Source organism: Cornus florida, unplaced genomic scaffold (genome assembly GCF_030987335.1).
Source record: "Cornus florida cultivar Cherokee Brave unplaced genomic scaffold, ASM3098733v1 CherokeeBrave_3.0.0_Hap2_Chr10, whole genome shotgun sequence".
NCBI lineage: Eukaryota > Viridiplantae > Streptophyta > Magnoliopsida > Cornales > Cornaceae > Cornus > Cornus florida.
In genome coordinates, this window is record NW_026775580.1 from 70,374,110 (window position 1) to 70,385,681 (window position 11,572).

The 11,572-nt window shown below is 35.8% G+C and overlaps 2 protein-coding genes across 2 annotated transcripts; both read left to right on the forward strand.

Moving 5' to 3' along the window:
- Positions 1-4,424, forward strand: LOC132279992 (large ribosomal subunit protein uL6m). The gene is made up of 2 exons (XM_059782079.1): positions 1-190; positions 3,759-4,424. Exon 2 carries the CDS (start codon positions 3,791-3,793, stop codon positions 4,097-4,099), a length of 309 nt encoding a protein of 102 aa, XP_059638062.1. The 5' UTR covers positions 1-190; positions 3,759-3,790; the 3' UTR covers positions 4,100-4,424.
- Positions 4,425-6,851: 2,427 nt separating this feature from the next.
- LOC132279991 (3-ketoacyl-CoA synthase 4) lies at positions 6,852-8,772 on the forward strand. The gene has a single exon (XM_059782078.1). The coding sequence runs from the start codon at positions 7,056-7,058 to the stop codon at positions 8,628-8,630; it is 1,575 nt and encodes a 524-aa protein (XP_059638061.1). The 5' UTR covers positions 6,852-7,055; the 3' UTR covers positions 8,631-8,772.
- Positions 8,773-11,572: the final 2,800 nt, after the last annotated feature.

Consider the following 11,572-nt stretch of genomic DNA (forward strand, 5'->3'; position numbering starts at 1 on the left):
TAGAAACGTCTCAACCCGCTTGTGTCTCGATAGTTTAGGGCTTTAGCTTTTAGGGCTCTATTAGTCAAAGCATCCAAGGGAAGAAGAACAGGGAGGGGAGAGAGCATAGCTGTTACTCGGAACCTCTTCGTGTCCACTGTCAACCAAATTTCACTCTATTCTTCTCACCGTTTAACATTGACGATCGTAGGTGAGTTTTCTCGCAATCATTTTTTTTCATTTCGTTTTCCTTTTCGAACCTCTATATATATATACACACACGCATGTCTGTTTATGTGCAAATAATGTGCACTGAACCTATCTACTATATCACACCACTTGATGAATAGATGAGATTAGTTTTAAGACTGCAAAATGGAAGAGAAGTCTTGACATCCTTTAACTAGATGACAGAGAGAGTGGTGTATGGTTTAAATTCTGTCTGCTTACATTAAATCTGCAGTTTGCCATCTATTATTATGTTTTTTTTTTTTTTTTTTTTTTTTTTTTTTTAAATGAATATATTATTATGCTTGTTTATAGTGTTTGCTAACTTTTTATTTTTATTTTTTTTCCATCAGTAGTATAAGTTTTGTAATCCTTTTTTTTTTTTTTTTTTTTCCTTCCTTTTATGCTAGATTGTGTTGCATTTTTAATGTTAGCACTTGATTATGCGTGGATTGTGTTGTTGTTGTTCCATGATCGCATTGCTTTGTATGATATAAATCAATTAACTTTCTTGTTGTTGTTGTAGAGATAGTTGTTAAATATTTTGAGAAATTAGCACCTTGTTTTTCTCTTGCAGCTGAAGATTATATAGTGTTGGGTGATGTTTGATAACCCAATCAACTCTTAATTCTGAATTAATTAAGTCTTTATTTAATTAAGTTCTTCTGATAATGAAATTTAGGTACCACCTAAAATATTAAGCTCCCTTTAAAATTTTAAATGAATGAAAAAATTTTGGGAATGAAAATGAGATGTTTATCTGTTTCATAGTTTATCTTGAAACTGTTCTAATTGTTGCTTTAGTGAGAGGAAGAAAAAGGGGTTGTGTCGAACCCTGCAACTTTTCTTTAAGAGGTGAACGAGATACTATCCAAGCTTAATGTAACAAATATTGCTTATATTTTAAATAACAATTGAAGCTCATATAAATATTCCTCCCTGAAAATCATTTGAAACTGGTGTTCCCTATGTAAGATTCGCTTTGCATCCAGGCTTGTTCCATTCTGTAAAAATGGTAACTGAATTGAGAGTGTTCTAATGAGTTGACCTTTAGTGCTGAGCTGAAGAGAAAATGTGGCATAGTGACTTTACAAGTTCATCAATACCATGCTAAAGCCATTATGCGCTCTGACTTTATGTAAAATTTAATTGAATTAATTGCTTTAAAGTTTATTTTGGTCATAAGTATCTGCGTAGCTTTAGTGAAGCTTCTTGCAAACACTCACGCATCAATAGAACTCTAGAATTAGAAATTAATATATAATAACCTCGCATAAAAGGAGAGACCACACTTTGTGATGACACGGGTAGAAATAATGGATAACCTGCTGATCTGTTCTCGTAGAAAATTACCTGATTGTCGGGTACAAAAGATACTTACTCAAGATCAGAAATTTATGTGGGCACTTCAAACACGGCACACACATAAAGAGATATGTATAAGAGAGATCTCTTGGAATTGTGGTTGAGAAATAGAAGCTTCTGCCTTGGAAAATTATAGCTGACAAATATACAAAAAAAAAAAAAAAAAATTCGGACGTATGCAACTAGAAATTTCACTTCATTCTTTATGCCAGTCTTTGTTGTGGGCACTGATCATAGTTATAAATATGTGCTCCTCTACAACTATTCTCCTTGTGTACCACATATATTTGTCAGTTTCTGCAACCTACCAGTTACCATGTGCATGTGGTGAGACCATTCCTTCCAGTGAACAAGCTAAAGGTCCTTCATATTTATATTCCACACTACATCATCCCTCTTCCACTCTCCCTCTGCCTTGCTTCAATCATTTTCATTCTCGTGTCACTGCACCTGATACTCCAATGCTCTTCACTGGTCTTCTGCAATCTATCAGTCACCGCTGGAAAACCATAAAACATTTCAGAAATAGACTCCCTTAGCTTCTCAATCAAATAGCAGAAATTGGAGATGAAATGAGAAAATTGATCAAGATGGTTTAACCATATGCAACAAATAATCAATAACCACACCATTGGGAAGGAAAGAGTGATGTGGTTCACATGGAGATTAGCGTTAATGAATAGGGAAAAATCAAAACTAACTTGAGTTGAAATATAGAATGATATGATATTTTTTTTTAATCTGAATGAGGTTATGACCTTTGGTAGAGCAAAATGTCTAAAAACGATTCATGTACCAATTAAGAAGAAGCTTTATTAAGCTACACAAATTTAGATGCTACTTCAGATGCTAAATCAGCGGAATAAAAAGTTGTTGGGAAACAAAATTGGTCCAATGATGAAGAATCATTCTAACTTTTTCTCTGGGAAGGTTAAACGATTTTATTCTAAAAAAATGTATGAAGAAAATGAAAAGACGGCCTGGAAGAATTTGGGTTGAAGAGGTCAGAAACAGCATGATGATTTATGATTTGGCAACTTACCCACCCAGCCTAGGTTGAGCTGATAGGTTAAAATGGATATATATAGCTAGGCTTACGAATTAGATGTAGTGTTTTTTATTGAGCTTAGTTGAGTTGAACAATGTCATTAATTTAAGGTTCTTTAATTGGATTTATCTGGCTGAGATCCATGAATGAGGGCACTGATCACACACACACATCTAATGAGGCTCATGCATTACCCTGGCAGCAGATTATACACTTTGTCTGTCTCCATAAAGATTTAGTCATTTAAAAGGAACGCAACATTGTGATTTGTGGAAAAAAAACTTGTTTTTAGAATGCATCATTGCGATTTGTGTAATTTTACATAGTAGTTCTTCATCTTCTTTTGATTTACCTGATTAGTTTATCTTTTATCTGAATTCTGCAGCTTCGGAGGTGGAACTTGTTTTCCTCTGTTTTTCTTCCATTTTATTTCTTAATAATCTTCGTTTGGAAATACCCGTGCAAATATATCATATTAATAATAAAAGCGTACAAGGAATGATGAGTTTGGGTTCTAGAGACATTTTAGAGAGATATTCTTATAAGCATATGTGAAGATGAGGAAACCTGCTCAACATGCTTCTGGGCCCATATGGCAAACATCTTTGCGATCACTGTCTACTGTTATTGTATTTTTAATTAAATGGAGAGCTTGTGATAGCAGTATAGCACTAGAGATGCAAACAAGTGCTGATGTTACCTTAATTCCCATAAGACTCTGGTTGTTTGAGAACTTTTGAGGTATAATATAGCGTGCTTGCTTAGTAGAACAAAACGGTGTTGCTGATCTACTGGTTACATTATTCTTGCCACTGCAATATGTTCTTACTAATATGTTGAGTTATTACAAGTAAATATTGAAACTTTTAAAAGAAAAAGATGAAAATAAGGTAACAAAATGGCTTTTGAATTAACTCAAAATTGTTTTCTGAACGTGCATTGTAACAATAGCATAGAATATTGATTCACTTACCAAAGGGCCTCTAGCCCAATGGTATTGTCTCTCCTCCCCAAAGGGGTAGGTTGAGAGTTTGAGTCCCGCTAGGGACATGTTGTATATAATGGGGGTGTGTGTTTGCTTTTACTTCCAAAAAGAAAATATTGATTCACTTATTTATATTGATCTTGCATGTTTCAGTGGATTGCAAGTGGAAAGATTGCAGGACTCAAATGGAAGCTAAATTCTTTCGTTTTCTTAAGATTGTGGGAGTTGGTTTTAAAGCTAGAGCCGAATTAGAAGGTCGCCTCTTGTACCTGAAATTAGGTTACAGCCACGAGGTTGAATTGACAGTTCCACCTGCTGTCCGCGTATTCTGCTTCAAACCCAACGTCGTTTGTTGCACAGGAATCGACAAGCATAGGGTGCACCAGTTTGCTTCTGCTGTTCGAAGTTGCAAGCCTCCCGAAGTTTACAAAGGTAAGGGTATCATGTACATCGATGAAGTTGTAAAGAAGAAGCAGGGAAAGAAATCTAAATGATCAACCAAATAAGTCGGACTTGTTCCGATTTAATAGCATGAAGCTTTTACCTATGCGGTGTCCGAGTCTGCAAGGTTAGAATGTATCAAAGAGGTGTTTATGTCTGCCTCAAATATCTTTGAATGTCTAGGTTAATGGAAACAATTTTGTTTTGAGTTAATCGAGTCTGAAACTTCATAAAAAAATATTTTCTTGGCATGGTAGAATTTTCTTCTGTAGTATGGTTTTCTGCTCCAGTTATGAATTGTGTGTTGTGAACATGCCTGTATACTGGATAATGTCTGCTAATAAGAGAGCTTCTGTGCCTTATTTTTTTCCCCGGTAAGCATGAGAATATGTTACCAAAAAACAAAAATAACAGAAGCAAAGAGAGATATATCTGTGTATCAAGAGACTGATGTGGATAATAATGGAAGAGACCATGAGAGACATTTTTTCCTACCACCATTGTCATCCTTGTCTCTCTTTTTCTCCTCCCAATTTTTATTTATTTTTAAATGATTTATTTATTTATAAATTTTTTTTCTCTCTCTCTCTCTCTATATAATTTTTGTTTTTGTCGACCTCTCATCAGTTGACTGTGACCATATCCACTCAAGTGACTCAGGCTAGTACTATCTTAATTTCTTCACCTAATTATTTCCTTGTCGTTTGATAGTTAATGATTGTTCTATATACTTTTCTTTTAACTTAATTGGTATTCATTTATAGCTTAAAATCCTACTAACAATCCTCTGTATCTAGGAAAAGAAATAAAGTGAGATTTTGTGAATATAAAAGTGAGATCTCTGTATTTAGGAAAAGAAGTAAAGTGAGATTTTGTGTTCTATCAAATGTAAAAGTGAGATTTCCTGACGACAGTAAAAGTCTTTAACACGAAGGCGCAGTTGTTTATTGAAAATTTTAAGCACTTAACATTAAGGCTTGTTTGTTTGGCCACAAAATATTTTTTTAAATTTTTGATTATTCGTAAAATATTTATAAAAAAAACAAAAAATTAAAAATTAATAAAAATAATATATTTATTAATTTTTAATTAAATATTTTACATATCTCGCCTAACAAATTCGATTTCAACTTTGTCATATAAACATGACAAAGTAAAAATAAAAAATAAAAGAATATTTTGACCAACACTCATTCGCAAATCGTACCCAAGAGTTGCACCTCGACAACTGCACCATCCCCATCCCATAACCGCCGCCACTACCGCGACGACAACACCATCCCCATCCCATAATCGCCACACTAACACCTCACCCCACAATCGCCTGCTGCTCCACCACCGCCACCCACACAATCACCAGCGACCACCTCATCTCCGGTCACCTCCAGCAATCTGCAGCCCTCTCGGCGGCGTAGGGACCCGGTGGGTTAGCTACGGACTCAATTCTGACCAGAACATCGGACGATTCCTTGGCAGTCGGTCATGGAGTTGACGCAAAGGTCCTCGTCGAAGGCGGAGAAGATGGAGGTGGCACGTGAGCCGACAGCGGTGACAGCCTCTTTGATGGATTCAGGGCCAAAGTCTTCGAGGCCCACGTCTTAGACGAAGATTAGGAAACCCTACGCCTAATTCAATGAACCAAAAGAGGGTGTTTTGAAATTACATAAATACCATTTTTTTTTTTTTTTTTTTTTTAATGAGATGGCAAATTTTATTGAAGGTTTTTTTTGTCCAAAAATTATAGGGACAACTTTATCTTCCCCCTGAGGGGATTTTAGCTTCCCCTTTATATATATATATATTAGATAGAGAAATTATTGGGGCAATTTTGTTTTTTATGTTTGTTAATATTTTGGATTAAAATAAATTTAAAAAATGAGGATAAATTTTTGACGACATGATATTAAATTTAAATTTTTAATATGATATTTTGTCAAATCTAAGGAATGTAGTAGAATTAACCTTACAAAATTTTCATTTTAAGTTAGTTTATCCGTTAAAGTGATATTTTTAAAAAATTGGATAATTAGAAGCGTCTAATTTTTTGAGAAGATAGTTAACTCCTCGTACAACAATTTTCTTACCCTTTCAACAGTGGACATAAACAAAAGAAAATGATAAGTGAATTAGTTATTACATGTTATATCCATGTTTTTATAACAAGTAATTGTAAATTATCGCTCACAAAATAACAAAAATTCTTTCGTTTTTTTTTTCACCATTTTTTCTTTTATTTCATAACTAATATTATTATATTTTTTTTTCCAATCCTATATACAATCTAGAAAAAAGTATTTTAAGTAGAGTAATATTATCAAAAGGCTTCTCCAACCTGTTCACATATTTTATTAGGAGAGACTCTTTTAATGAGAAATTTTTACACGGATGACAATCACAAAACAAAATATAATTAAAAAAACGACTGATTGAATTAAATATACCGTTAGAAGCCCAACAAAAGATATCTAGCTGCCCAAATTTAAGGATTAAAGGTCCAAACCCTGAACTCTCTCCCAACAAGTTTACCTCAATTATTTGCGCATTCTGTTGTTTCATGCAGTAGCCCACAATATCGGAAAACAATCTTAAAATGGATTGAGTCAAACGGTTATTTAACTGTCAAAAAGCCAATAGGAAAACAATCTTAAAATGGATTGAATGCATCCAACGGCTGTCCATCCTTCGGTCAGTCAGTTCGGTGCTCGCATTCGTCACTGTAGCTTTTCTCAATTCAAAATCTGAAAGTCAACGGCCATCGGGTTTCTAAGAAGAAATAAATACTCTCTCTTCTTTTTCAATTACTTTGAATTTTCATACTCATAATCCAATTCGTCTAGTTGCTTACGAAAGCTCTCTCTCTCCCCTCTTTTTTACCGCATTATCGCATATATGTGTACATATACTATTATGCACTATATCCATATCTATATATAGTTATATATATATTTTTCATTATTACCTTCTCTCTCTACATACCTCAGCTAAATCAAGTAGGGTTGAGCCACCACCATGCAGGGAGGCGGCGATGCTCAATTCAACACCGTCCGTGGAGGCGGTTCTTCTGGTGGTGGTGGTGGTGGCGGGACGGTGGGGGTTCAGATCCATCACACTCGGAGACTGCCGGATTTTCTACAAAGCGTGAATCTGAAGTACGTAAAATTAGGTTATCATTATCTGATCTCGCATCTGTTGACTTTATGTCTCATACCTGTAATGGCTGTGATTTTGGTCGAGGTTTCACAAATGAACCCTAATGATATCCGCCAATTGTGGCTTCACCTTCAATACAATCTTGTGAGTGTTATAATTTGTTCGGCCGTTCTGGTCTTCGGATCGACGGTTTATATCATGACACGTCCTCGACCGGTTTATTTGGTTGATTACGCGTGTTATCGTGCTTCTGATAATCTCAAAGCCCCTTATCACCGTTTCATGGAGCACTCGAGGCTCACCGGAGACTTCGATGAGTCCTCCCTCGAGTTCCAGCGCAAGATCTTGGAGCGCTCGGGGCTCGGTGAAGAGACTTATGTCCCCGAAGCGATGCATTACATCCCGCCACGGCCGTCTATGGCGGCGGCCAGAGAGGAGGCTGAGCAGGTCATGTATGGTGCTTTGGATATCCTGTTTAGAAATACTCGTGTTAAAGCAAAGGATATTGGAATTCTTGTTGTGAATTGTAGTTTGTTTAATCCGACACCTTCGCTTTCAGCCATGATTGTTAATAAGTATAAATTGAGGGGTAATATTAGGAGTTTCAATTTAGGAGGAATGGGTTGTAGTGCTGGGGTGATTGCAGTTGACCTTGCAAAGGACATGTTGCAAGTTCATCGGAATACTTGTGCTGTTGTTGTGAGTACTGAAAACATGACCCAGAATTGGTATTTCGGAAATAAGAAGTCTATGTTGATACCCAATTGTTTGTTTCGAGTTGGGGGTTCTGCGGTTTTGCTGTCGAACAAGTCTGTTGACAGAAGGCGGGCCAAGTATAAGCTTGTTCATGTTGTGAGGACCCATCGCGGGGCAGATGATAAGGCTTTTCGTTGTGTTTATCAAGAGCAAGATGATGCAGGGAAGACTGGTGTTTCTTTATCAAAAGACCTCATGGCAATTGCCGGCGGGGCTCTTAAAACCAACATCACAACATTAGGTCCTCTTGTGCTGCCAATTAGTGAACAACTTCTATTTTTTTCCACTTTATTGGTTAAGAAGTTGTTCAATGCATCTGTCAAGCCTTATATCCCAGATTTTAAGTTGGCATTTGATCATTTCTGTATACATGCTGGAGGAAGGGCTGTGATTGATGAGCTGGAGAAGAATCTGCAGCTGCTACCAATTCATGTGGAGGCTTCTCGGATGACTCTCCACCGATTTGGGAACACTTCATCGAGCTCCATTTGGTATGAGCTGGCATATATTGAGGCCAAGGGGAGAATGCGCAAGGGTAACCGAGTCTGGCAGATTGCATTTGGGAGTGGTTTCAAATGTAATAGTGCTGTATGGCAGGCACTTCGGAAGGTACAACCATCTTCCAATGGTCCCTGGGAGGATTCCATCCATAAGTACCCCATGAAAGTTGTCACCTAGTCAACAAGAAGTTGGTTTGGACTCTTCATTCAGGGTATTGCTCATTACTAGCCTAGCCTTCTGTATCGTCTTCTTTATTTTCTGCTATTGTACTTTACTGGTCCTTTTTATATTGTTATTGAAGTCAGAATGTGGTTTTTCTTTTCTTGTGTTCCCTTCTTGTTTTACTTACATGTCTAGAGTAGTATGATGTCCTGATTTGCTGATCTTGTACCGTCCTATTCACGAACTTCTTCTTATGCTTCATAACTTTGTGTATTAATATTTTGGGTGCATTTATGAATTTTCTCTTCAAAATGCTTTTCCCTGAGCTTTCTTCATAGAAATGAAAATTGCTTGAAAGTAATAAAATTGGATTTGAGTTGATCAAAGTTGAATGTTTCCCTTAATTTTACAATTAATTTTTTATATATATAATTTTCTTTATATATGTCGAACAAGTTTGGCATTCTACTTTAAATAGGGAAGTATTACTAAAAGGATTAAACATCAGGAAAAAAAAAATACTTTTGTTACAAATGTATATGGTTTTATTAATGTTCCTGTTTGGGGTTAATTTACGCTTTATAGGAGAAGTCTTAAGCAAGTATTGAAAGGAATATTATTGTCCCTGTTCAACAATCTGATGTGCCTATTCCAAAGGTAAATTGGGATTTTCTAAGAACTTTCCTGGTAGCTTCATATAAGTTTTGTAAAAAAAGTTTCTTTTTCTTTCTTTCTTTTGTATGCATCCTGCACATAGAAATTTCTTCTTAATACGCCAAGAGTCATGATTTTTCTTATTGTAATTGAACTAAATGGTCCTACATGCTGGATACTTTTGCATCACTCTAGAGTCTCTTCATTTGGCATAAATTATTTCAACCTTGTGGTGCTGTTACGATGTTCAATTAGTCTGGTCTGGTCTCTTTTACAGCCATGGTTAGAGGTTACTTCAGATCTATCTATCCAGATAGGGCGACCATATAGGCTTTACAAATATGCAGTTTGATGTGCTCAGAATTTTCTTAAATTGCTAGCCAAGCTATTTAAACAATGATGCTTCTCTTCTAACTCCCTTTGTTCCTATTTCCTGATTAGATAATGGACCTTGTAAAGTTTGATAGTCTAGATATGCCATCAGGCATCAAATTGTATAAACTCGTATAAATGGAAAAAAAGACAACATGGTCGGTATGAATGAGGAAATTTATGATCCTTATGCACGTGTCTAAATTACAATTTTGTTGCATAATGATAGTAGTGCTGCCATATAATTCAAAGCAGAAGGATTGAGATAGGGGTTGACTCATATTGCCTGTCAAGATAAGTTGTTCTGTTTGTGTTGGTTATTACAGTTTAATATTGCTCAATCCTCCGCGCCAGTCAGTCTCATCAGAGTTGTTGTGGGTGGCTACAGTTGTTATGTTTGCTCAAAGGCTATAGTTGTTATATTAGCTCAAAGCCTATAGTTGTTATATTAGCTCAATCTTTCATTTGGATTATACATCTTGGACATCTTACTCCTTAAGGGCTCATAATTATATTACGTTGTCAGTTTTGAATGCCTTGTTATATTAGCTCAATCTTGAAATTCTTAAATCATTCCAGTTCTCCACTCTCAACTTTTTGTCCGACAAATTGAACTTGTTACAGTTTTTAGGAAAGAGAATGGTCCTTAGAGCAGACTTAATCTCCTTCAAGTAGATGTTGCTAATGGAACTCGCATGGAGCAGCAGACCTTTCAAACTGAACTTGAACTGTAGTAAGTTCGGGGTTGTCCAGCATTGAAAAGCATTAGTATCCCTTCCAAGAAAATACGAAAGTATGTTTATGTATGCCCTTGAGAGATTGGAGTATGGATGAGGTCATCAAGTAGAGTAGAAATCTGAAAGCTCCATTCTTTTTTACTTGCTGAGTAGTTTATTTGCATTGACTAGCTTCTTAGTGATTTCCATCGCTAAAAGGATAAGCAGGAAAGGTATTTTTGCATTGACTAGCATTGTTGAGAGTGCGTCTTGGGAATAAGATAATTTGGTAAAGTTGAATTTGGTTGTTTAAGAACCACTTGAAATGTAAAAATGTGGTTATTTTTGGATTAAATTAGGAGTAAATAAAAAGCAAAGCAATCACAGGATACTTACGTTTGTAATTGGGTTGAATGATTCAACCTGACTAAACCTACTTAGGTCAATGGAAAGTGATTTTTGAGTTTACACAAACTCAGTATAAGTATCTGAAGTTCAACCAGGCCAACTCAGTCTCCATTTAACATAGCCTTGTAACCCAAATTGCTTTTATTTTTTTCTTTCTCTAATCATTAAGCTCTATGAGACCCTAATGGACTCTTTGTTACTTCACATCATATGCATTCAATTATATCCAAGGGTGGTTTGGATATAATTACCTCTGATGCTGCTGTATTGATTCACTACTACCCTTCTGCCGGTATCACTTTGCTAAATAAGGTATGAAAAGAGCTAATGGCTTTCTGGTTTCTGTCTTCAAAGTTCAAATGTATACAAGGTTTTGTTGTACGGAGATGACAATTTACTGGAAACAGAATGTTGTATCATTTAAGAATCTGATTTTGCGAAACGTTTTTCATTTATTCCGCACTTCGTGTTATTATTACCAATTTGCCTGTTTTTGCAAAAATCTTGATCGTAGACTTTATAGCAATGTATTGTGCATGCAATGTAATACATTTTGTGTGGTTTCATTAGTGTTATGCTAATTATGGAAAGTTATGATGGATCTTGCTATAGATTGAAAACATGTGGAACTAATTATGTTAGGCTTCTTTTTTTCTGTACATTTATTCCTTTCCGTGTCAGGTTTCAATTTAGGTGAGTTTGTCTCCATGGGACCACATCGTCACTCATTAGTTTGAACTTCAGTCTCCATGGGACCGCATCGTCACTTGTTAGTTTGAACTTAGTTAGCAGATGTTTTTAGGGATA